Here is a 27,643-nt window from a genome sequence, read left to right as displayed (position 1 = left end):
ATTCATTCATTCATTCATCATCTCAGACCAAGTGACTTCGGGCAGTTTAGACACTAAATAAATAAACAAAAGTAATTTTTAAAAGAAATTTTAAGTAATGTAATTTCCTCTTCCCAAAAACTTGCCCTTTGCTAATTGTTAGACTAACTATGAATAACAAGAACATTAATAGAGATACTAGTCTTAATTCTTTTGTCAAAGTAAAGGAAAGTATAATACAATTTTCTTTAAATTTTACATTCTTGAATACTTTTAACTTAGCAAAAATGTATATCTTAGCAATGTTCTCAATTGTGGAATGAAAGCAATGGGAAAGAAAACCCTTTAAATCTATTTTTATTGCATAATTTCTAGTCCATGCGTAGCTTACCAGTCAGGTGAACCCTTCTTTCTGTAATACTGGAATAAAATAAAGGAAATAGATCTATTTCAAACATGTCTCAGAAAAAGGCTCCAAGTATTCAGGAATAGATATAGTATTTCATATCTGATCTTGCTTTATAATTATATAAAATATAATTTGACTTTTTTTTTGGGGGGGGGGCTTCAAATCTCTTGCCAAAGCAGACAGTCCACAATGCATTGCTGACTTTGGCTTAATTAGCCATAAACTATGCATGCCTATGTACACTTTATTTGTACATTGTAGAAAATGCTCATGTATCCTTTTGGATAATTCCATCACAGCCACTTACATCAGATGATCATCTAACAATCCAAGGTGGTGGACGCATCCTTCAAATTAAGGCAACTGAGATATCTGACACTGGCCGATACAGTTGTGTTGCTTCAAACATAGCTGGTGAGGATGAGCTGGAGTTTGATGTCAGTATACAAGGTATTGCTTTGACTATTTATGGGTGTATTCATAAAGATCAGTCTTCTCCTATCTGGTGATCTCTAGATAATCACAACTTCTGTGTAGTTACTATAAATTTACAAATAGTTACTTAGACCATTAGTTAGTAAAATGGATTGCTAACATGATACATTGGGAGAAAAAGAAGACACTATGAAAATTGTTTTTAAAGTGCAAATGAACATATTGTCATTTTGTTGAGCCTGTTGTCTCCCCAAATTTACCCCTAGTAAAATTTGTGAGAATATCAAGTAAAACCTATTGTTAATCTACCTTGGGATATTGGTAGTATGAACCGCATGCAGTTATGATTTCTTAGGGAGTTGAGTTTGAAAAGTATGTTCAAGAATAACTTTCCAACTGTTTTAATAGGCCAGCTATCTAAATATGAATCCAAGTTATTCTGGGCTTTTGAGAGAGGCATGGCAAATTGAAGATGTCTCTGCTAAAGCAGAACTGATGACTTTAACAAAGACCAAGGAACTGGTGAATAGATTGGTTTCTTGCAAACTTTTTGGATAAGGAGAGGATGGAAGATTATCCACATATGCTCTGGAGAGTGGCTTCACTCTCTGGAGGAGCCACTCTCTGGAGACTATAGGACAGTAGTTTTTGTGGAATTGATCATTGAGTAACAACAGGACTAGCCATTTTGCTTGCAATTGCAGTAGACTTTTAAAGTTTGCAAACCTCAATTTCCAAGCACTTTTGGAAATCGCTCATTAACTATTTCTATGCTATTGAAGACATTCATAATGAAATGAAAATGCCAGGTGGGTCTGCCTTTAATTCTGAATAAAGGAAAATAGTAATCAAAGATTACTACAAAGATTACTGCAAAGAATCTGAAATAAAAAGGAAAAGGAAAATAAGATTTTGATCCTAGAAGGATTCTAACTAATTGGCCAAGAGAAAATATTGTTTCACTGAATCTACCCAAAAAAAAAAAAAAAATGGCTGAAGTTTTAAAATTTAAAAGAGACAAACCAAAATAGTCACTGGATAATTTTTTTTCTTACTGGATTTATGAAAAAGGTCTACTAAAGCTTTGAAGAGCTCTGTGCAATGAGGCAAAGAAAAAATGAAGAGAAATAAAATCCTACAATAATATTTGAATAAATTAAAGAGTAAGAACGTTAGAAGTAGAAACAAGGAAAGCAAAGTTGGTTGGTTTGAACAAGGTTAAGATAAGATATGTTATTACTTTTGGCCATGGACTTTCTACAGATAACAAGACTGAAAGAATGATAACTTTACAGATTTGTTATAAGAGATGGTACATAGGATGAAGAGATAAATGTTTGTAACTTGAGAGAATGAAGACTCACTAAATGTGTTACTACTTCTTGTGATGAAGGTTGGAAAGGCCTCATACTTATTCTTCACTTTTAATCTGAAGCCTATATATTACAGTTCCTCCAAGTTTTCAAAAACCATTTGGATTCTGGGAAGATGGAAATGTGCTAAGTAGAAGTCAAAGTGGAAGAGCCAAAGATGTGATTGTAAACAATCCTCTGTCTTTATATTGTGAAACTAATGCTGTGCCTCCTCCAGTACTTACATGGTATAAAGAGGATTTTCCATTGAATTCCAATGATAAAGTACTCATACTTCCAGGTGTGTATTAAGCAAATTAATATTTATGGATATAATAAAATACTTTGAGATGAAGCTTTCTGACTCTTGACATAATGGTGATAAGATACCATCTTCCTGATATTTACGCCTTAAACCTTTTTACCTACCCTAAAACTTCAGAAATAGGTTGAAAATATGAGGTCTATCAAAGTCCTTCTTTCTAATCATGAATCAAGTGGATCTATCTATCTATCTTAGAGCACCCCATGATCTGTGTTTAGAAGGATGGCAAGTTCATTCTTATTTTACTCTAGGAGGTCGTGTGTTGCAGATTCCTAGAGCTCAGAGTGAAGATGCTGGACGATATACCTGTGTGGCCATTAATGAAGCCGGAGAAGATTCTATCCAATATGATGTCCGCGTGCTTTGTGAGCTTACTTGATGTTTTTTGAGTTTGCAAATAATATATATTCTTCTTTTAAATGGCAGGCCTCACTTAGTTTGATTCTATATAATTCACTGTGTGCTAATAGTATAAATGTCTAATAAATAAAAATATAAATAGTAAGATACTAAAGCTACAATAAGAGACATGGCAAGTAGAAAATTCTACTAATGTGATATATAGTATTAGATTCCCTTCTGAGTAAGACAATATCTAATATTTTCCCCTTGTAATAAAAATCTATCGTGCTGTTCCTTGAAGAGTCATTTGTGATAATGGCTAATGTATCTCTGATAGTACCTGAAAAAATGTTATGAATGAAAATTGTTCGGTAGCTTTCTAATGTACATTTTGCATCTTCTCAGCAATGTGATGAAGAAGTCAAAGGGTACAAAACTGTTGTCAATCTTTCTGTCTAGTGCCACCATACTTTAATGGTGCCAGCAGTGATGTGACTGAGGAGCTGACCGTACTTCTGGACAAGATGGCAATGATGGAATGTACAGCAGAGGGCAGTCCTCCTCCAAACATAATCTGGGAGAAAGATGGACAGCTAATAGTTGAAGATTCTCATCACAAATTCCTACTAGATGGAAAAATTCTTCAGGTAAGTCTGTGAAGTGCACTAGCTTTTTCAGATTAGATGCTATATATCTCAGTTTCACTCCCACATCCTGTCAAAGAAGCTGAGACAATTGTGAAGCCATAAAAACCTCCACAATTCCAATTATGGAAGAATACGTACCCTTGTAGAGTGTATTTCTTCTTTTTTTATTTTTTTGCTAGGGAAGAGGCAACATGCAAAATATTGAGTGAGTCTATAATAAAACAGTTTTTAATTGTTAAACATGTTATTTTCTAGCCAGTTTATCTTACCATTCACTGTAGTTTTTCTAGTATCTTTTGTTAGTATTTTTCCCTGAAAAGACAATATCTGGATATTGATTACTCCTGTTTCATTATTCCTGTTACTCTTTGTGCTGCAACTATGTGATCTGTTTAAAAATCTTGGGAGCACCCAAAATATATGGAAGAGTTATGCCACGAAAGACACAGAATAGAGCTTATAGTCAAATGAATTGCAGAGTAAAGCATATTATAAATTAATATATTTACTTATTTGACAAGTGAAAATTTAACAATGTGTATATGAAGTCAATTAAAAACTAAGATATTTGATACTTACAGTATATCTTTTTTTAATAGGTTCACAATACCCAAATAGCAAATACAGGCAGGTATGTCTGTCTTGTGGAGAACATAGCAGGACGTGCCAAAAGATATTTTAATCTTAACGTCCATGGTAAGATTGCTATTTTCTAAAGTAATGATTACCATCTGTACTTTTACCAGTATTTTTAGCTGAGCCCCATCTCACTCTTAAAAATTATTTTTATAGAAAATTAATATTTGGTTAGAATTTCTCTGAAAAAAATGATTGAGAAAATCATGGGAAGGACCACCCAACTTGTGGCTGTGGAAAAAAAATCATTCACAGATATGAATTATTTCCCTACAATGCCAAAAAAACTGAAACATTCTTGCCATTTTTTTCTGCTCAATTTGTTTTTTTTAATTTAAAAATATCCAATTGTCCTTAAAAAATAACACCAACAATGAGAAAATTATTTCTACTGCTCTATCACTTTCCTCTGATCCTAGATGACATTGTGAAAGCCCCTGAATCAAATAAATAATGTACCTTTAATCAAATAATAAATTTAGCTATCCCTTTTGCACTTACCCTTATATTTCTGCTTTACTTCTGATAGATTATTGTCTACTCACTATCTCAAATCAGTGCCCTTAATAGTGAAATAGTCATTTCCCCCCAAATTCTTCATCTTGTTTATCTTTTTAAAGAGTTAGTATTCATTTTGACTTTTCTTGTTCTCCACGTATAAGAAATTTTGCAATTATGGATCTTCATTCTTACCATGAAGGCTGCTTTTTTTGGTGTTAGGCCATTTGGATGAGCTTTATCATCCTCACCAGAGTCAAGTGACGAGAAGTGATTTGACAAACTATACCAATTTGTTGTCTAATTTAAGCTTGAGAGAGAGAAATTCCATTGGAGAAATAATGCATAAACCTAACAACTGTCAGAAAATATAAATTACAAGCAGAAGAATGGCAAACAGAGTCTTATTTGTGGTTTTTATGATTTGTGATGTTTAAGAAAACATTTCTAAAAAGATAGATATGTGAGTTGATTCTGCATGCTCTATTCATAACAACAAAAAGTAATTTCATGGTGAACCAATTCTACCTTACTGTTGCTATTGAAAAATGTACAGAACAGGACATATGGAAAAAATGTTGTAGCTGATATGGATGTTTTGGCTACTCCGATATTACTAGCTCAGATGTTGCTCCACCAAATGCTGCAGAGATATAAGACTACTTTTTTATATATATAAAAAATTTATCTGGTTTTTCACAAAACATAATACAAGTAAAATTTCTTTTTTTTGAGAATAGCATGGTCCCGGGTACCACTTCTCCATACAGACACAAATTCAATTTCATATTCATCTTTGTGTTCTATTCCATATCTTATTACTATTTTAACATTTTCTCAATAATTTTTCCCTTCCCTTAGTTTTCTCAATCTTACTTTTAATTATCTTATTCCTTTCTAAATTGAATTATATATATTTTTCAATACCTTTCTAGTCATTATATTTATACTTTTGTCTGCCCTGTTTCAATTTCATATTTTCTTTTCTCATTAAACAACATTTTTTCCCTGTAGTTACTAATTGGAGTATGATACCTTTGTATCTTTTAAGTTTTATCCATTCAACTCTTATTTAAACTTCAATTTATGCCTTTACAATTATAACATTCAATATAACACATAACTTCCAGTCGAATTCTGCTTGGTACATTCTTAAAATATGCACTAAGTTCTTAAAGAGAAAATATATATATAACAATAATAAATAAAATACTTATTCTATTCCAGGTCAGCTCTATCATTAATGTTAGTTATAATCTTTGACATCTTTAACATTTCTTTTCAATAGGGTATCATACTTCTAGGAACACTTATAATATTTCCATAATTTTTTCATGTCTCTTTCATATTCATCTTCATTTAAATTTTTATAACACATTTATAATAATTAAAATGTTCCCCTCCTTTCCTAATTTCATTCTCTCATTCTCTTTATTTCATTTATTTATTAAACATTCCATTACATTACAATGAGTATTTTATCTATCATTTTAATCACACTTGTTTCATATTTTCAAAGTTCATTTCTATTTCTAATATAACAATACTATCTTGTATACCCTTGCAGAATCCTCTTTCAATTAAGTTTTCACCCATTATCTTTGTGTCTTCTAAATAGGGTTACACGCTTAATCCTTGTATGTTTTCCCTGTTTCTCTATGTTCTGTTTCTGTCCTATATAATTTCTTTTCCTTTCCCTCTTCCCGCTCTTCTTTTCCCTTCCCTTTTTGACCCCTCCTCTCTCTAATTCTGATTCTCTCTTCTGTAATCCTCTCTTCTGTTTCTTCCTAATGTTGTAATTACTTTTCAAACTATTCTTTTTGGGGGTTGTTTTTTCAAATCTTAAATTTTTCACTCCCCCCCCTTTCCTTTCTTTTTCCCACATAGGAATACTTGGTCATTGAAAATGGCTTCTTTGTCCCGCCCTTCTTGTTCTACAGGCATTTTTTATTGTTTCTCTTAGTTCAGGATCTCCATTTCTAAAAATTGAAATACGAAGCCAAAATAACCTTTTCCTTCTTATGCATCTTCTTTCTGTTTTTTAAGTTCCATTCTCAATTCTTCCAAGAGTATTACCATTTTAAAAACTTTTAAACAACCACCCGATTAATTTTAGTCCTTTAGATCCAATAGCCAAAAATCCAAAAATCACCAAGTAATCTAAATAATCCAAAGCTGTTTCTTTTTTGTTTCTTTTTTCCACTTTCTCTTCCTGGGGTTCTCTTATCTTGTTACAAAGTTTCAGTTATAATGTATCTTTTAGGAATCTTGTTAAAGTTTCATTGTTAATTCCTTTCACTTCCAGGTGGTCTCCTCCATTTTTCCAGATCCCACCCTTTTGTTTTTTTCCTTCTTTTAAAAGTTTTTGAGAATCCAGAAATCTTTATTATCCCATATGACATTTTATTTTCAGCTTAAATACCTGTTGATGTCAAAGTGGATTTTTGCCGGTTTCTTGCTTAAATCTCTTAATTGTCAATATAGGGAAGAAAAGAAAAAAACCCAAATCCTTTCCCTTCCCTCTCTCATTCGCCACTTCAAAGTCTTCATTGGGAACAATGTTGTTCTTTATAATTCAAATTCCAGGATATCTTATATTGTTGCTTTTTCAATTCAACCTGGTCAGCCAAAAACTTTCTCTTCTTATCTTCCTCCTGCACATTCTTTTACGATTGAGTTCTTCTTTGAGGTGGCCATTTCAGACCACTGCTGCAACCGCCTTCAGGAAAGGGAGTAATGGCCAGCTGGGGATGAGAGATGCGACTCTCCTTGACCCTGCTGGCAGTCTTCCCCCTCTTCACCACCTCTACAGGGTGGCTTAGCCCTGAAACCAGCCGGCTCGGGGCTATCCAGCGGCTAGCACAGATTAAAACTGCGCATGATCGCAGATTTCGGTCTGTTGCTGAAGAATCTCAAACTGGACTATTGAGATATAAGACTACTTTTAATGGTAATGAATTTGTTGTCTGAACACAAAGTAGTTCCCCAAAGTGATGATGCTGGTTAATTTAGAGAGGTGGCCAATGGAATAAATGATCAATAAAGCTCCTGGTCATAGCTTGATATGGTTGTTCCAAGTATTCCATATTGAGAACAAAATGCTTCTGTTCCAATTGTCTCAAGCTTGGAAGAAAGCCTGCTTATTCCACATTTAGATCAACAAATCTTGATTCTTTCAAACAATGTTCTTTCAAGTATTGCCTCAAGACTATGATTTCATTTTCTAGTTTATGATGTTTATTTTATTTTTAAACTTTTTAGCCTAGCCAATACAATAGCAGTAACATACTATCTTCATTTTTGTTGGCTTAGACTATATTTTTGTTTATGCTGATTTGCATACATGAGTCCATATTTTATATGTATGTGTGTGTATGTATAAATTGAACATATATGTTTAAGAAAAATCTGATAGCATAAACCACAGACCTCTGAAAGAGAGCTGTTTGTTTATTACAAAAGAACTAGTATGCTAACTCAAAATAGACATCAGAGGAATTAAAATAACACATAAACTGAGAATGTTACTAAATTAGGAGAATTAAAATCATACAGTAAACATAAAAAGCACTGGAGCAAGTTTCAGGGAAAACAATACAGTATGATTTGATACAGAAATTATAAAGTCTGAATAGAAAAGATTAGGAAAGATAAATCTAGAAATGAAAACCAAGAATGCAGAATTATTCTGGATTATTATTTGGAATTAATTCCTAAAGGGTGGCATTGAAAAATAATGTCAAATGCAACATTTGAGAGGGCTTTTAGAATTTGTTTCTGTGATAAGAACAAGAAAAATTTTCTCTGATCTACATTGACCAATAAAGGAGAATATTCGTAACTTGGGGTTCAAATAGTGCTGTCTGAGCTTGATCGTTTACTGGCAGACATTTCATTACACAAACTAGGCAAGATTATCAGTGCTGGGTTGTTTTCAATTTATATACTAGTAGTTTGACTTGTCAGTGTTGGTGGAAGTGATCTTGGAAGTTCTTTGGTTGGGCTATTTACTGTTAGCTTATTCGGCAGCTCCTTGACTAGGTATTGTTTAGTTCTTGTTTGTTGGTCTGATCTTCGTTGGATTAGAATCATAAACATGAACAGCATTTTTACTCTTCTATTCAGTACATTTCCCATCTCATGGTTTAGTCACTGAGAGAGAAAGAGATGCTTAAAAGCAGTTGAGTGATGTCCAATTTTATCACTTGGCCAGAAACATTGGACTAGTTTGCATTAAACAATAAGAAGCCTGTTAGCTCCTTTTTTGGAACAGAGAAATACATCTGTAGTGTTGTGTTAGTGTGTTTAAATTGATAGTTGCTGCATTCCTTGTAAGTCAGAACTGCAACATGGCTTAATTTTTGGCTTATGTTTCCTGATTTATTTGAAAACATCAGGCCAGGACCTGTGATTTATTTAGAAGTTAAAATAGCAGCAAGCTTGAATTTGAGCTGCTAAGCTGACAGAAGGAAAATAGTTAAGGATAAAGGCAAGAAAGATGCAGGTTACACAGCATAAATTAGGGCAAAATTTTAGTTAATATCTTCTTTGAATATAGGTAGCAGTGATCTTTAAATCTAAAATGAATTTGATTGACAACAAATTATCCAAATAATGTATTGTACAAATATTTTTTTTCAGAAAACCACCAATTCCAAATTAAAAAAGTACTAGGCAAAGATACAAAACCTAACTAATTTAATTACCTTAAAAGAGTATTTGAATATGTTGGCACCCTATTCTGTTCCACCTAGATTGAAAAGAAAGATATAGTCATTTTATTTTGGTCATTGATTAAGAAAAAAAATCTTTGAAAAAAGAAAGAGGGGGTGTGTGTGGAGAGAAAATGTGGCAGTGATAGAAATCTTGCTCCGTATTCTCCCTTAACTCTTTTCATCTCCCCAGTAGAAGAATCAGCTGAAGTTTGGGAAAGTGATGCTGTAATGTTTTAATTTGCAACTAGAGCTGAAGGAACCTTTAATAAATGAGACTGCAAAATGTGGACATGGTTATCTTTTAACAGTTCCTCCCAATATTATTGGAATTAATCCTGAGAACCTAACTGTTGTGGTGAATAACTTCATCTCATTGACATGTGAGGTCACTGGCTTCCCACCTCCTGAACTCAGTTGGCTCAAGGATGGAAAACCTCTCAGCTTGAACACAAATATTCTCATTATTCCTGGTGAGCGATCTCTGGGTGTGTTGTTTTTATCGAGTTCTTTTCTTTTCTCAATATTTCAACAAGGGTGATAGAAAAAAAATACAGCAAAATGCACGCGTGTGTGTGTATATAAAAAGAATTTCATGGAGTTGTTTTTTTCATAGAATGTTGCAATCATTTGGAATGATCAGTTATATATTCCTTAGCCACTTAAAGCAGAATAGTTAACTGTGATTTGTTTAGTTAAGATTTATTATTAAATTTTAGACTGTTCTCCTAATATAATTCTAAATTTAGTCTTAAAGATACAAATGACTGATGGCTGGTAGCTGTCTCCAGTGGTGTTCTTAATTCATTCTAAGCAGTGAACATTCAGTGAGCATTCAGTGAACATTCATGTCCCTATTTTTATTTCTGTAGCTTCTGTTAGAATCCCATACAAATTCAGTGAATGATGTGATGTTGGTCCAGTAGTTCACTTGAACTGTTTTGTTTTCTTGATTTTAGGTGGTCGCAAACTGCAGATTCCTAAGGCACGTTTATCTGATGGTGGTGAATATGTCTGCATAGTCAGAAATAGTGCTGGAGAAAGCATTAAGAGAACTTTCCTTACTATTCATGGTGTGTTTCTGCACCCTTTTAAAGAGAAATTTTTTTTCATTGTCAGTAATAACATAGCACTTCTTTGGGAAAAGTCAAAGAAAAATATTTTTTCTTTTGTTCCCCTACTTTAAAGTTCCTCCAAGTATTAAAGGCCAGAGCAGCATACCTCCTGCAATAATCAATGTGAGAGTGGGAATGCCAGTGACATTAGAGTGTGAGTCCAATGCTGTTCCACCTCCCAGCATCACCTGGTACAAAAATAACCGTATGATCTCAGTTTCATCCAATGTGGAGATAGTAGCAGATGGTCAGACACTCCATATCAAGATGTCTGAGGTATACAAATATGTCTTGTTTTTTACTTTTAAAAATCTAGCCCAAACTTCACATAATTGTGGTCTTCAAAATGTTATACATCATATATAAAACCACCATGGATAGATAGATGAAGCTGGAAAAATGTAAACAGTTCATTTTAGGTTTATTACTGCTTTGTATTCAAAAAAACTAATTATTATACAGGCAAGCCTCACTTGTCAACCACAATTGGATTGGCAACTCTGTTGCTAAGCACTGAGGTTAAGTGAAAAATCACGTGACTATGTCAGACTTAGGATGTCACTTCTGTTTCCATTGTTAAGCAAATCACTGCGGTTCTTAAGCAAGACATCACATGACCACAAGGTTTCACATTCATATCCTTCATTACTTCTGTTTGTTGGAAACTGGTTGTAAAGCTCACAAATTGCAATCACGTGACCTCAGGATGCTGCAATGGTTATAAATACATCAGTTGTGACAAATGGAGATCATGTGATTATAGGATTCTGCAATGGCCATAAATGTGAGGTTTGGTCATAAAGCTGTTTTTTATAACCATTGTAACTTCAAATGGTGGTTAAACAAAATAGCTGGTAAGCAGAGATTACCTGTAAAGGGTTTCTTATTCATATAATATTTCAACAATTGAACTACAAAGAAACCTACTCCAATATTTACTGACATTTTAATTTTATTGTATTCTCTCTTGAATTGTATATTATAATGGCACTCTGCTAGCATTGATACTTTTTAAAATTAGTAAAAAGATAATTGCATATCACCTTTTGTTTATATTCACAGGTATCTGATACAGGCCAGTATGTATGCAAAGCCATAAATATTGTAGGACGTGATGACAAAACTTTCCATCTTAATGTTCATGGTAAGCTTTTGGTAGACCAATTAAAGTGATCCTTGTTAGAGTTACTGAATCAAATTGAACATAAGACAGGATAGACAGTTATGTATGTTCAAACCTTGATTTCTTAATACTTCCTGTTGCACAACAGGAAGCTGTGGTGGCAGATAGGCGGAAGGAATGAGGTACAGACTCTATCAAGACCATTTGTTTTTTTCCAGAATCCATTATTGGTAATTTGGTGCATGTATCAACCTGCTGTCTTCATTCACAGTACCACCTACCATTGAAGGCCCTCAGCAAGAGTGGATCAATGAAACCATCAGAAATCCCATAACTCTTACCTGTGATGCTACTGGAATTCCTCCACCATCAATAACTTGGCTTAAGAATGGAAAACCACTTGGTAATGTTTGCTCAAGTAACATTGGTTACTTGTTGGATTTTCTAAGATCCAAAATGGGGAATAGGTTCAGATAAAATTGCTGTAAGTTCTGTTTTCAGAAAGGCATTTCTGTCCCTCCCACCCCCAAAGAATCTAGACAGCTAATACCCAAGAAGGCAAGTATTAAGTTAATGTTGGTAATACTGAAGATGGAAAAATGGAGCTTAAAATATAAGACTCAGTGAAGTGAAAGAATAGCTTGTTATGTGTGATCAGGGTTTATGTTGTACTGAGTGGGAAGAAAAAATGTGTAAACCTTTCCAGCTTTCTGGAAGGGAATATTTCTTCTAAGCTGAACAAAATGGATTTAAGTTGTATGAAATGAATTCTCTCTCAGCCAAATCTGGAAATATCACTGCTGCATGCAGCCCCCAGCACTACCTTTACAGCCTTTAAAACACCCATTGAGTATGGAGTTCAATGCAAAATTGGTATATAAATTCTCTGTAAGATAAGCCTACCTTTCTTGAACTGCTGGACATATTTTTTTAAGGTATTTTTCTTCTGATTCACAATGATTTTTTCAAAGTTAGAAGTGCTTTGGGGTGAGGGTTAGTGGTGATCAAAGATATCTGCAAAAATGTTTGCTTTTATCATAAGGATGAAAGGAACATTGCACTATAAATACTCTATATCCATTACAATGCCACAGTGCCATACAAAAAAGAAAGAGTTTACAGGCAATGAAGCTTTCATCATTTATCCCGCTGATGGATGCTTTGAATCATGGTAATGCATTCCTTTCTCAAAGGAACAGCCTGTACCTTCTCTTACACTTTTCCTATAATTTTGGAATTCTGGGACCTAGCCAAGACATGTCTTATATTCCTTCCTTCTCATATGCTTTAAGTTGACAGAATAGAATATTTGTAGCTCAGGGCTGAAGTGAGGGGGACCTTGATGCTCTCTGAGCTTGGTGGTTTTCTTGCAGATGTTTCATTACCCAATGAAGATAGCAATAGCAATAGCACTTAGACTGTCTATACCACTTCACAGTGCTTTACAGCCCCCTGTAAGTGCTTTACAGTGTCAGCATATTGCCCCCAACAACCTGGGTCTCATTTCAGAAGGATGGAAGGCTGAGTGAACCTTGAGCCGGTGAGACTCGAACTACTGAATTGCTGGCAGCCAGCAGCCAGCAGAAATAGCCTGCAGTACTGCATTCTAACCACTGTGCCAGCATGGCTCACAGCACATTCATGCTGATGATATTATCCAGTTGGGTAATGAAATGTTTGTAAGCTCGGGGAGCACCAAGGACTGCACAATTTTTTAAGCTGTCAGAGATAGCAACTGATCTCAAAGCATGGACATAGAGCTAAAATGAAAATTAACCAGCCTGTTGAGACTTCAATATTCTGATTTCTTCATATTTGTTTATATTTAGAAAATTCTGCCACCCATGAGTTGCTTATTTTGCCAGGAGGAAACAAGCTGCAAATTGCCAGGCCTCACTATTCTGATAATGGAAATTACTCTTGCATTGCTTCAAATGTAGAAGGCAAAGCTAAGAAATTTTATGTTCTTTCTGTTGAAAGTATGTATGCATGATTTTATGTTTTTTTAAAAACTGAGAAATATATGTAACATAACTCCTGTTGTTCCAGAGCTACTTACAAATCAGTATCAAATATTACAACAAATATTTTCAGGACAGTTAATTCAACAGCTTCATGTGCCACTATCTATTCTTACTAAATGTTTGTTATCTCCTAAATTAAATTTCTGAAATCCTTGAGTTAATTTGTATGGGGTTAGGTATGATTGGAGATGGAAATGTAGAAGTGCTCAGGAGCTTTTCTTTTCCAATAAGGCTCAGTGTTTCAATAAATTGTGCTTTTATTGTATTTTATTCTCTGCCTTATGCAATCATTACTGATAGATATATTCTTATTCTAAAGTTCCTCCAGATATTGTTGGTTCTGAAATGCCAAGTGAAGTTAGTGGCATCCTTGGAGAAAACATCCAGCTTTCCTGTGAGGCCAGTGGAACCCCTACACCTGCCATTCAGTGGCTAAAAGATGGGAAACTAATCACCAGTGATGAATCTCAGCAGATCAGGTTAAGTGTTGAACTCTCTTTTTGGGTAGTGAAGCAGAGCCCAAACAAAAGAACAGTCAGAAAAGGGAAGTGTCTACAGAGATTGTCAGTCATCCAGGTCAAGATTGTCCCAAAGTAGGAAAGGGTTGATATCAGGGGATGTTTGTTCTTGTGAGAATGGCACTTTTGTTTTTATGGATTGTTGTGAGCTGCCTAGAATAATTATATGAGATAGGTGGCCATATAAGTCAGAGTCTAGAAAGAAAGAAAAGGAAGGAAGGAAGGAAGGAAGGAAGGAAGGAAGGAAGGAAGGAAGGAAGGAAGGAAGGAAGGAAGAAGGGAGGGAGGAAAGGAAGGAAGGAAGGATCTACAGACATGTTTCCAAAAATTCAGTATTTGATTTTCTTTCTTTCTTCAGCCTGGCTCCAAATGGGAGCTTACTGCACATTTTTGGAGCTCTTACAAGTGATGGGGGAAAATATACCTGTGTTGCTACCAATCCTGCAGGGGAAGAGGACCGGATATTCAGTGTGAATATATATGGTGAGCTTTGGTTTTGTTTGTTGTTCTTCATCCTTAGAAAATGTAAGTTATCTTTCTCATAATCTTTCCTAATTTTAAGGGGCCAAAAAGATAGCAGTAGCAATAGCACTTAAACTTATATATCACTTCATAGTGCTTTACAGCTCTTTCTAAGCAGTTTACAGAGTCAGTGTATTGCCCCCAACAATCCTGGTCCTCATTTTACCAACCTTGAAAGGATGGAAGGCTGAGTCAACCTTGAGCCGGTCAGAATCAAACTCCTGGTTGTCGACAGAATTAATGTGCAATACTGCATTCTAACCACTGCATCACCACAGCTCATGCTAAGATGCTAATGAATTTAATCATTACTAAATTAAGATGTTCCTGTTTAATGTTGTATAGCTCAAAGTACCTAAAATAAAATAATCCTATGGATTTATTTATGAAATACTAGATTGGTTAATTTTTGTATTATCAAAAGAAGTTATTAAAATTCTGTTTGCATTTTACAAAATATAGATTTTGGCTGTTATTACCAAAGTAAGAAGTTAAGAGTGTAGATGACATTTCAATAATATATTGACCCAATCTGCAAATGAACTGACTATAAAGGCATTAATTTTTAAACATCCAAGTAGAATTGTAATAAATTAGAGTTAAACTAATTGAATACAACTTTCAGTTTTTCACATCAAGATTTTGTTTTAAAGGGCAATCCTTTTAATTAAAAAAAAGTTATGTAAACTATTTATAAATACTGCTTTCAATATGGGTCAAATGGAGCATATGCTTGAAGGGAGATGCTCAGCAATCTTGTGGCTAAAGAAGCTTCATAGGTCACAGTCTACCCATATAGTAAGGTAAACACTTATTTTGGACAGCAAACTATTTTTGGCTATTAATAGGAACTGCACAAGTGGAGAAAAGGGAATGCAAATATAAAATTGGATGTAAAATACAATCAATACCACCACAACCTTATATTTAAAAACTTCTCTTTTATCACATCAAGCATACATGTCAGGGTTCTGACAGATGCCCTAATTAATTCATGGGCCTAATTAATTCATGAGTTCACAATACATATTAATGACAATTTTTTTGACTAGTCATAAAACTTTGTGAGGCTGAACCTGAAGATTTTGGATTGTTTGCAACCTTATAATTTTTTGTGAAATGAGCAGGAAACTAACAGTGGCTGGTTCTTCAATTCCTACTTCTTCCTCTTCACCATCTGGAGGACAACAATCAATACAGCCGATGTTACAGCAAGAAAAAGAACATGAAAACATGACGCTGCAGATGATTATGCAAGGAATTCAAAACATACAAGCAAGAACAGAGAATATTGAAAGAGAACAGAGAACATTGAACAAAGAACAGGAAAAACAGATGAAAAGGTGGAGAACATTCAACAAATGATGATGAAGTATGAAGAGAGATTCCAAAAAATTGAAAAAGAAGATAAACAAAGAGATAAGAAGATTGAAGATATTGATGGCAGATTAAGCGTGGTCAAACAAGATAAGAGCGGGATGCCAAGATGGGAGATTGACAGATCAGAATTTTATCTTAGATTCCAAATATAGAGGAAGAAAAGGGACAAAATTTGCATTGGAAATAACCCAAGAGAAGATGATGGATTGAATAGATGAGGTCTTTTGAGTTTTCACAAGATATGCAATGAGAAATAAATTGCCAAGAGAAGTTCACATTAGATTTACAAAGAAAGTTATTAAAACGCAAATATTACATGTGGCAAGAGAGAAAACATTGAAATACAAAGATAAGGAGATTGTAGTTCTGAAACAAGTACCCAGAAGAATGAGAGAGATGAGAAGAGAGTATCAATTCTTGACTAAAATACTACTCAAAAAAGAGGTGAATTACAGATGGCTGATACCAGAAGGCTTAATGTTTACATGACAGGAACCAAGACACAGAATTGATTCAATTGAGAAAGCAGAATTATTTTATACAGAATACTTCGGAGGGAAAGAGAAGGAGACAGAAAAAGAAGTGTCACTAATTGAATTCCAAGAGAACTGTCAAGCAGTGATTGAAAAAGAAGAAGGTGCAGTAGAAGGAAAAGTGGAAGTTAGAGAACAACGAGAACCAATATCTACTAGGGCTGCAAAACCTACTTATAAAGTATAATCATGGAAGAGAAAAAACTGATTACGATTAATATAAATGGACTTAGCTGTTAAAAGAAAGAAAACTTTCCATAAATTAGAGAAATTAAAATTTGATATAATCTGCCTACAAGAAGTACATATTTAAAAGCAACATGAACAAATATTGACACAGCCAAAGCTAGGGAAAATATTTACCGCTTTGACACAATGTAAGAAAAGAGGAGGGGTTTTATATATTAAAGATACTATCTTTAATATACAGATGATGATGGAAGAATCTTAATGGTGGAAATAATGGACAATAATATGAAAACACTCCTGATAGCAATCTACGCTCCAAATGATAATCAAGAAGAATTATTTAGAAAATTACATATGAAAATAATTGAATTGGATTATGTTAATATTTGTATGATGGGAGATTTCAATGGAATAGTAGATGATAAACTGGACTATACAACACAGAAAACAACAAAGCAAAGTAGAAAGACTCTCCCTAAATCCTTTTTTGAAATGATAGATGAAATAAACTTAAAAGATGCATGGAGAGAAAGAAACGCTAAGACCAAACAATACACTTTTTACTCAAACAGACACTCATCATGATCTAGAATAGATATAATATGGATGTCAACAGAATTGATTTCTAACCTACAAGAAATTGACATAGAAACAAGTACCTGGACAGATCATAATCCAATGACAATTAAATGGAAAGGACAAAGAAGATCCAGATGGACTTTAAATAATACTATATTAAAAGAAAAAGACTTTATACAGAAAATGGAGAAAGATTTGGTTTTTTTTTAAAGAAAATAAAAAAGAAGATACATCAATGCAGAATCTATGGGACACAATGAAGGCTTATGCCAGAGGCTTGATAATAGACTATACAAGGAAAAGAAATATGATGAAAAGACAAGCCACTAAGGCATTAGAGGATAAATATAAAAGACTTGAAAAAGAGTTACAGAAACTGCTACAAAAAAAGGACATTAAGTTAAAAATGGATACAATTAAACATAAAATGGGATTAATGGAAAAAGAATTAGCACAAAAAATTAGGGGTGCGAAGCAGTACTATTTTGAAGATGCAAACAAACCAGGTAGATGGTTAGCATATAAATTGAGAAAGGAGAGAGAATCAAGAAAAATCTCACAATTAATAGATGATCAAGGCCAAGCTTGTTATGGAAGTAAAGAAAAGAAAAAAAATTATATGAGACTACTATGAGAAATTGTATGAACAAGAGAATATAGACGATGAAAGAGTTAAACAATACCTGCAGAATGCCAATCTATCCCAAATACCTAAAGAGACTGAAATAATGCTAGAAAGTAACATGACAATGATGGAGTTAACTGAAGCACTTAAGAAACAAAATAATGGAAAGGCACCAGGTCTGGATGGACTTCCAGCAGAATTTTACAATATCTTCAATAGCTTCAATATCGGCAGAAATACTTAAAAGATATTTGAACAATTTTCTTCATCCTGATCAAAATGGGTTTCTGCCAAAGAGACAAATTAAAGATAATATGAGAATAATTTTGGACACTTTGGAATACTATGAGGCATATCCCAAAAAACAAATGGCTTTGATATTCTTAGATGCACAGAAAGCCTTCAACAATGTGAACTGTTGATTCATGTTATTACAGCTGGGACAGATGGGTTTGGGTAAGAAATTTATTCAAGCCATATATATCATAAACAAACAGCAAAGGTAATGATAGAGGGAGAATTGATGGATTCCATTGATATATGAAAAGGGACAAGACAAGGCTGCCCACTGTCACCTCTGTTGTTTGCATTAACTTTGGAAGTGTTAAATAGAAACATTAGAGAAGAAAAAGATATAAAAGGGATGAAAATTAAAAAGGAAGAATTTAAACGACAAGTTTTCATTTTAGAGGATCCATTAGAAACAGCATTTAAACTGATAGAAAAGATAGAGGCATATGGAAAAGTATCTGGTCTGAAAATAAATAAAGATAAAATGAAGATCTTGACAAAGAATATGTTATTAAGACAAAAGGAAGATTTGGCAGATGTTTTGAAAATCCAGGTCACAAATAAGGTTAAGTACTTGGGGATACATTTGACAGCAAGATGCAGTACACTTAAAGAGAATAACTATATTAAACTCAAACAACAGATTGCGACAGATCTGGCGAAATGGGAAAATTTACAATTATCATTAATAGGGAGAATATCAACAATTAAGATGAATATATTACCTACAATCTTTCAAACAATTCCAATTAGGCTAGGGAAAGACCACTTTGAAGATTTAAATAAAATAGTGTTGAAGTATATATGGTAGGGAAAGAAAGCGAGAATAAAATTAAAACTGTTGCAAGAAGCTAGAATAAGAGGAGGATTTGGCCTGCCTAATTGGGAGTTATACTATCAAGCTACAAACCTGATGTGGGTTAAGGAATGAATAACACTAAGAAATACTAGACTGTTGACATTAGAAGGACATGATTTGTTGTTGGGATGGCATGCCTTCCTATGGTACAAGGGAACTAAAACACAGGGGTATTTTAGAAGACGTTATATATGTGAGGCTTTGTTACTAAACTGGGAGAAGACTAAAAAGCAATGTTATTTGAAAATTCCAGTCTGGTTATCGACTATTGAAGCATTTTCTTATCCTATAACATATAAAAAGGAACAAACAGATGTGGTGAAATATTGAATGAAAAGGGTGAACTTAAATCTTTGCAGAAGCTAGAAGAACAAGGTATAAAGATGAATTGGTTTTCATACATGCTCTAGATATGATAAAGATTCCAAAACAGCAGGTTTTTATGATAAACTGACTGACTTAGATAAGATTTTGACAGGTATTGATGAAAAGGTGATTAAAAAACTATATGGATATTTATTAGAAATTAAGCTAGAAGAAGAACAAGTTAAAGAAACAATGATTGCTTGGGGGGAAATTTTGGATATGGGATTGACTTAGAGAAATGGCAAAAATTGTGGTCTCAAAATTATAAATTGACAAAGTCAACAGCATATAAAGAAAACTTGTATAAGATGTTTTAAGATGGCACTTACCCCCAACAAGAATAGCAAGAATGTTCAAGAACAAATCTGAAAAATGTTGGAAATGACATCAGATACCTGGTTCATATTACCATATGTGGTGGACGTGCGCAGAGGCTAAAAGATATTGGACTAAAATCCACACGTGGTTGGAAAAAATGACAAAAAAACACATAGACTTGAAACCAGAGATATTTTTATTGGGAATTTTACCTGAAATATACAGTAGGGAATTGAAATATTTGATTGTAAATGTATTAACAGCGGCTAGGATTGTATTTGCTAAAAATTGAAAAAATGAGAAAATACCAACGCAGAAGGAAGTTATTAAGAAAATAATGGAATGTGCTGAAATGAGTAAATTGACATTTGAAATTAGAGAACAAGAAGATAAACAATTTTATAAGATTTGGGATTTATTTTATCAATGGTAAGAAAATAAAATATGGTAATGAAATACATAGAACTTTACAATATAATGAGTATAGAACTATATAGAATATATAAAGATGTATTATCATATTATAATTATGGGATGGACTTAGGATGATAATATGAATTGTTATAAGATAAATATCTCGCATAACATGAATGAATAATAGTATAGTCAAATGATTGATTAACAATGGTAATAATGTATTTAGGAATATTTGATTGATAATATGAGAATATATACAAGTAATTGTAAGTGAGGACTATGGAGAGGATGCACAAAACAATTTGTAACCAACTGACACGCTATATGTACGTAAGTGGAAGATGGCTTGATGTTTTTATGTTGTGTTTGTGTATGTTTGTCTAAAAAATAAAATTTTGTTTATAAAAAAATACTTTGTGAGACTGAATGTATCCTTAAGATCTTAGGTGTACTCCAGTTATACAAGATAAAGTCACTAACACTACATAGTGAATACAGTTTTCTGTAATAATTCTGTAATATTCTGTCTGTCTAGCCAGTCTAACTGTTTCTGAGCTACCAAATCATGTGGTCCTGAGCACTGAAATTAATTGACTTTGAAACTACATGTTTTTCAGGGAAAGGTATTTATGAAAAGTTTTCCCCCAAATATTCAGTCTTTTTCCTTTCCTTTCCTTTCCTTTCCTTTCCTTTCCTTTCCTTTCCTTTCCTTTCCTTTCCTTTCCTTTCCTTTCCTTTCCTTTCGGCATTGGTTTACTACTTTTCTTAATTTTTTTTTCTTAATTTTTTTTCTTAATTTTCTATGTAGTTCAGACAGCTAACCAGATTTGATTATAATTTTGTAGGTATGGTGGTCTTACCTGGATCATGGGGAAGCTGGTTAGAATATATGCAAAGTCAAAACAACTAATCAAACCATCTTACCCTAAAGAGGTTGCATCAGAATAAAGAATCTTGGGATTTCTAAATTTAGCTTTGTCTGAATGTCTCCTAGAGTCCTAAAAAAAGTACAGCTTTGTGGCACCTCACATTGCCTTTTTAACTTGTAAATTTCTTAGTCCATCTAATGGGGTGAGAGGAAGTAGGAAGCTGTAGCAATGGGTAACCCTTCCCACTTTGTCTGTGATAGTCCCAATTCTACTCAAAGCACTGTGGATTTTTTTCAAGAAAGAAAGAAAGAAAGAAAGAAAGAAAGAAAGAAAGAAAGAAAGAAAGAAAGAAAGAAGGGAGGGAGGGAGGGAGGGAGGGAGGGAGGGAGGGAGGGAGGGAGGAAGGAAGGAAGGAAGGAAGGAAGGAAGGAAGGAAGGAAGGAAGGAAGGAAGGAAGGAAGGAAGCCTCCCTTGCTGTGGCTAAGAGAATTTTAAGAAATCTCTAGCGCATGACTGATTCAATTATCTGAGTCAGCCACATAAGAATACAGCTTCTCAGAAAACATTATTGAAGAACAAGAAATATAATTAACATAGCAATTTGAGTTGCCTCTACCAGTCACAGATGTTCAGTATTCTGGGACTTGTACTGTATTTAGAATCATGTGTTTTATCATTTTTTGATGATGGACATTGCATATAATTGTACCTGTAAATAAGTACATATATTGATGTTATGACTCCCCTTCAAAATTCAAACGAACAAAACAGAAAGCAGCCGTTTCACAATTAAATCAAAAGGAAAGAAGTCTTACAAGATAACGGCTGGCAGAAACCACAGCATAAATCTTTACTCTGTCCGGCAAACCAGTCCTGGCAATAAATCTCCAGTCTCAGAGCTTCTTGCTGTAACGTCCTCACTCAATAAATCACTTTGTTCCTGGCAAATTGTACCAGCCCAGCTGTGTCCTTTTATACTCATTGAGGCAACGTGCTAATTTACTGACTCGCTCTCCTCATTCGCTCCAGCTGATTTTGCCTTCTCAACCGTCTTCTATTTTTTACATTTAACCACAAATTTTCCAAGTTCTCATCTCCACTAGAAGACTCTCCCAAAACTTCCCTGTCAGCCATTCCCGGTTGTTGATCAGATAAGGAACCAGAGGTGGTCAAAGGTTCTGACAATTCTAATACATCAGGTCTGTCGTCCTTTGTCACGTCCATCTCCTCATCCTGGTTATCAGTCCAATCACTAAGCCAGGCCGGCTCATATTTTTCTGCCATGACCTCCTCACTTGAACTCATATCAGTCACAGGAGCTGAATCCAAGCCCGGAGCCACAGCATATTGATCCTATAGCTCTGTTCCAAATGCAGAGCAGCCCCAGTTATATTTCTGCTTGTAGCCCACTCCTACTCCGCCTCATTTTTTAAAATATTTTTGAGTTACATTAGAAAATGACTTAATAAGAATTCTGTTTAAAAAAAGAGAAGCAGAAAATGTTGCCATACAAGGACAAAATGCAATTCATAAATTTGAAGAGACAGTTTAGGAAGATTTAGAAAGAGCCAGCATAGTTATATTCCACTTTGTGTCAAGGCTGCAGCTGTAGAGGAGTCAATAGTATTAAGTATCTGGGGGTGCAGATAACTAATAATCTGACTTGGTCTCTTCATACGTTATCCTTAGTGAAGTGTGCAAGCCTTTACTGTGTTGGATGAGGAGAGCACAAATTTCTCCTTCTGACTGATCACTTTTTACAGAGACATGATTGAGAGCATTTTAATAAACTGCATCATGGTGGTAGCGGTGCCTCAGATAGAAAGTCCATACAAAGAGTGCTAAGGACAGCTGAAAAGATTATAGGAAGCCCAATTCCTGTTATTCAGGATACTGCTTATAAGCACTACATGCTTAGAGCTCAAAGTATTGTTAGAAACCCCACACATCCATTTCACAGTGTGTGAAGTGGTCCCCCCCGGGAGGAGGTTTAGTGGTCCTGCTATAGGTACCTACTAAATTCTGTAACAACTTTGTTCCTTATGCCATCCATCTTGTAAACTCACAGGATTCTTCCTCCGCCCCATGTATATTATACATTCAAACTAGACTGTGAGGTTTCTCTGTGTCATATATGTGTGCGTATGGGAATATATGCATAATGGTTATCTTTTGAGAGTTGAGTGTACATTTAAAGTGACAGTAAAATTTTACTCTATTCTATTTCATGACTTTAATCTTTTTCAGATTTTTTGTGATTTTTGTGATTACTGTGTTTTATAATTGCTCTTATTCTAAATAGACATAGTAGACGAGTGGTTGTACTCTCATTGAACTAATGCTTACTGGCCATATTGACTGGGGTTATTGGTAGTCAAAACTGAAAATTAGTTAGATGGCTATAAGTTCTCCACCTTGATTTTGAGATGATTTCAACTCATTTTAAAAGAGGAGTATAAATTCTGATACATGTAACTTGTTTTTTTTTTCTTATTTGGTTACAAATTTTAGTGCCACCCACTATCAATAAAAATAAAGAGGAACCTGAGGCCCTAACTGTGATATTAGACACTTCAATAAACATTGAATGTCAAGCAATGGGCACTCCACCTGCCCAAATAAATTGGCTGAAGAATGGTCTTCCCCTCTCTACATCTTCCCACATCAGGTTACTTTCAGCTGGACAAGTACTCAGGTAAGGTTTCATTAATTTAGGTTATACCAAATGAAAATAGTTCACTGCTAATTATGATGGTTTCATAATTTCAAGAAGTAGGTCCCTCTCCCCTATGTTGTTTTGAGACACAACACATCTGGAACATACTATGAACATGTTTGTAAAGTATTCATTAGGAAGTCTTGCTCATTTACAAACTGCCCACTATCAATTGATCAGAAAGCTGGTTACTATGGTCTCTTTACTATCTGTCATTATCTTTGCCCTCTTTCTGAATGGGCAGATGGGGCTCCCAAACAAAATGTAGGATTGTACCAAGGCCTATTTGGGTGTTTTTTGAAGTCAAGATTATGTTGGAGCTGCCACTTTGCTTTGTAGCATATGAGCTTCGAGTTTACTGAATTGAAAAAGCATTTTACAATGTAGAAAATCAGATGAGAATAGAGTCTGGAGGATGTCAAGGAAAGTATCCACAGGCACATTGCCTCCCTAAGCACCATATTGAGACTCCCAAGACTACTTGATATTGGCGTTAATTATCAATAAGTATTATAACTTCACTGCAGTTTTAGCATTTTGAAGAACAAGTGCCATTTTTTCCTAACAATTAGGTCTTGCTCTCTAAATTCTTATATAGGGAGCTTTTATTTGCCTTCAGTCTCTATTCTTAGTCTTGTCTCTTTTTTCTTATGAGTGCCAAAATAAGTTGCAGAATTTGCTTGGAAATAAATCAATTAACATTACATTAATTAAAAAAAGCTGGGTTTTTTTGCCTGTGTCAAATGACCTCATTGTCATTTATTTCAGAAAATAATTTCACATTCTCAGGTCAGGGACAAAATCTGAATTTAACTTTTAACTGGCTCTCTCACTAAGTCATCTGAGTTTCCTTTAGACTTAATTTTAACATAATGTATAATATACAGGTGAAACTCAAAAAATTAGAATATCATGCAAAAGTTCATTTATTTCAGGAATGCAACTTAAAAGGTGAAACTAATACATGGGATAGACTCATTACATGCAAACCAAGATAGTTCAAGCTGCGATGTGTCATAATTACGATGATTATGGCTTACAGCTCATGAAAAGCCCAAATCCACATTCTCATAAAATTAGAATATTACATGCAATCAATAAAACAAGGATTGTACATAGAACAATATCGGATCTCTGAAAAGTATAAGCATGCATATGTACTCAGTACTTGGTTTGGCAGTACTCAGTACTTTTGCAGCAATTACTGGCTTACAGTTCATGAAAACATTAAATCCACAATCTCAGAAAATTAGAATATTGCGAAAAGGTTCAATATTCTAGGCTCAAAGTGTCCCACTCTAATCAGCTAATTAAGCCATAACACCTGCTAAGGGTTCCCGAGCTTTTAAATGGTCTCTCAGTCTGGTTCAGTAGGAATCACAATCATGGGAAAGACTGCTGACCTGCAGTTGTGCAGAAAACCATCATTGATGCCCTCCACAAGGAGGGAAAGCCTCAAAAGGTAATTGCAAAAGAAGTTGGATGTTCTCAAAGTGCTGTATCAAAGCACATTAATAGAAAGTTATGTGGAAGGGAAAAGTGTGGAAGAAAAAGGTGTACAAGCAGCAGGGATGACCGCAGCCTGGAGAGGATTGTCAGGAAAAGGCCCTTCAAAAGTGTTGGGGACTTTCACAAGGAGGGCACTGAGGCTGGAGTCAGTGCATCAAGAGCCACCACACACAGACGGATCCTGGACATGGGCTTCAAATGTCGTATTCCTCATCAAGCCACTCCTGAACAACTATGTCAGAAGTGTCTTACCTGGGCTAAAGAAAAACAGAACTGGTTTGTTGCTCAGTGGCCCAAAGTTCTCTTTTCTGATCAGAGCAACTTTTGCATCTCATTTGGAAACCAAGGACCCAGAGTCTGGAGGAAGAATGGAGAGGCACACACTGCAAGATGCTTGAAGTCCAGTGTGAAGTTTCCACGGTCTGGGTTGATTTGGGGAGCCATGTCATCTGCTGGTGTTGGTCCACTGTACTTCATTAAGTCCAGGGTCAACGCAGCCGTCTACCAGGAGATTTTAGAGCATGTCTCCTGCAGACAAGCTTTATGGGGATGTTGACTACATTTTCCAGCAGGACTTGGCACCTGCCCACACTGCCAAAAGACCAAAACCTGGTTCAATGACCGTGGGATTACTGTGCTTGATTGGCCAGCAAACTCGCCTGACCTGAACCCCATAGAGAATCTATGAGGCATTGCCAAGAGAAAGATGAGAGACATGAGACTGAACAATGCAGAAGAGCTGAAGGCCGCTATTGAAGCATCCTGGTCTTAACACCTCAGCAGTGCCACAGGCTGATAGCTTCCATGCCATGCCGCATTGAGGCAGTAATTGCTGCAAAAGTACTGAGTACTGCCAAACCAAGTACTGAGTACATATGCATGCTTATACTTTTCAGAGATCCGATATTGTTCTATGTACAATCCTTGTTTTATTGATTGCATGTAATATTCTAATTTTATGAGAATGTGGATTTGGGCTTTTCATGAGCTGTAAGCCATAATCATCGTAATTATGACACATCGCAGCTTGAACTATCTTGGTTTGCATGTAATGAGTCTATCCCATGTATTAGTCTCACCTTTTAAGTTGCATTCCTGAAATAAATGAACTTTTGCATGATAATCTAATTTTTTGAGTTTCACCTGTATGCTATCCGCTTCTTAATAGCAAAGATCCAATGAATTAGTCATCTATATAAAAGGAGTCCATCATAATCACTATATGTTCCCATCTGACAAGCCTAACTTGATCTTTTTTTCCCAAAAGATTATATCTTTTGCAAAACACGCTAGAAGGATTTTTCTTTAGAAACAAGGGATCCCAAGAACGTATGTTCTTCTCTGCAAAGATTTCTAAATTTTATTATTAAAAGTATCAATGCAATTACACAGTAATTAGAGAAAGTTCGATTTATATTGAGTTTTTGAAAGGTTCCTGAAATATCAGGGAAGCATCCTTATTTACTAATAGGCCTAGGGTCTAGGGAACCCAGGGGTTCATTGACATCACTCAATAAAATTAGCTGATCCAAAGATTTAATTGCATGTGGAAAGTCATCAGCATGAATAGGAACATCTGAACGACTTCGAAGGATTCAGCTTCATCTGAGAAATCAATTCAACTTTCAGAATGTCACTTAATCCAGCCAACCTTGAACTTCAACTCTGAATTCAAGATTTGCACATGCCCATTTTATAAATGCCTCAGAACATTCCTATATCTGGTGCACCTTGGCAGATCTCTGAAGTTACGTATGGCAACTTCTTGTTACCGTGATAACAAGAAACTTCTTGTTTCATGGTAAATTCCTGGTTAGTATAGGGATGAAGGAGTGCTTATATCTGTTGACTTAGTTAGGAAATCAAAAAGCATTCCAGAAGAAGGCAGTTACAAATTATTTCCATAACAGTGCCAATCAAATGGCAGTAGTCACCAAGAACTGAACTTAATTTGAGAGCATCCTGGTCTTTCATTTTATAAACGGTTATCTACTCTGTATAAAGCAGAATAAGGAATTTTTAAATTTCAAAATGATTTCTGGTTTTCTTCCTTCCAGAATTGTTAAAGCACAGGTAGCTGACACTGGCATGTACACATGTGTAGCCTCCAACAGAGCTGGTGTTGACAATAAACATTACAGTCTTCAGGTTTATGGTAAGCCTTTTTAAAGCAATATAGAGTGAAATGGTAACCCCCTGGTGTATTCATAAATACAGGTGGCCCTTGCTTATTTATTACATAGTGACTGTTCAAAATTACAATTGTGCTAAAAAAGGAGACTTATGACTGGATCTCAACCTTTTGACCATTGCAGCATTCCCACAGTCTCATAATTTTGATTGTGGACTACTGCA

The 27,643-nt window shown here is 34.7% G+C and overlaps 1 protein-coding gene across 2 annotated transcripts in view; it reads left to right on the top strand.

The window, feature by feature from the left end:
* Nucleotides 1-27,643, top strand: part of HMCN1 (hemicentin 1) — a 253,333-nt gene that overhangs the window by 167,535 nt on the left and 58,155 nt on the right. For both annotated transcript variants that reach the window (XM_087930424.1, XM_026703203.2), the window contains exons 53-67: nucleotides 688-838; nucleotides 2,273-2,476; nucleotides 2,752-2,865; nucleotides 3,302-3,489; nucleotides 4,089-4,185; nucleotides 9,647-9,808; nucleotides 10,295-10,408; nucleotides 10,524-10,726; nucleotides 11,513-11,594; nucleotides 11,845-11,976; nucleotides 13,403-13,552; nucleotides 13,917-14,076; nucleotides 14,474-14,598; nucleotides 23,575-23,758; nucleotides 27,346-27,443. In XM_087930424.1, the coding sequence (XP_087786550.1) occupies nucleotides 688-838; nucleotides 2,273-2,476; nucleotides 2,752-2,865; nucleotides 3,302-3,489; nucleotides 4,089-4,185; nucleotides 9,647-9,808; nucleotides 10,295-10,408; nucleotides 10,524-10,726; nucleotides 11,513-11,594; nucleotides 11,845-11,976; nucleotides 13,403-13,552; nucleotides 13,917-14,076; nucleotides 14,474-14,598; nucleotides 23,575-23,758; nucleotides 27,346-27,443 (2,164 nt within the window). The remainder of the gene's footprint in view (nucleotides 1-687; nucleotides 839-2,272; nucleotides 2,477-2,751; nucleotides 2,866-3,301; nucleotides 3,490-4,088; nucleotides 4,186-9,646; nucleotides 9,809-10,294; nucleotides 10,409-10,523; nucleotides 10,727-11,512; nucleotides 11,595-11,844; nucleotides 11,977-13,402; nucleotides 13,553-13,916; nucleotides 14,077-14,473; nucleotides 14,599-23,574; nucleotides 23,759-27,345; nucleotides 27,444-27,643) is intronic.

Source organism: Pseudonaja textilis, chromosome 3, assembly GCF_049901715.1.
Source record: "Pseudonaja textilis isolate UNSWEBS1 chromosome 3, rPseTex1.2, whole genome shotgun sequence".
Classification (NCBI taxonomy): domain Eukaryota; kingdom Metazoa; phylum Chordata; class Lepidosauria; order Squamata; family Elapidae; genus Pseudonaja; species Pseudonaja textilis.
Note: the sequence above shows the minus strand (reverse complement) of the source record. Positions and strands in the feature narration are given on the sequence as shown.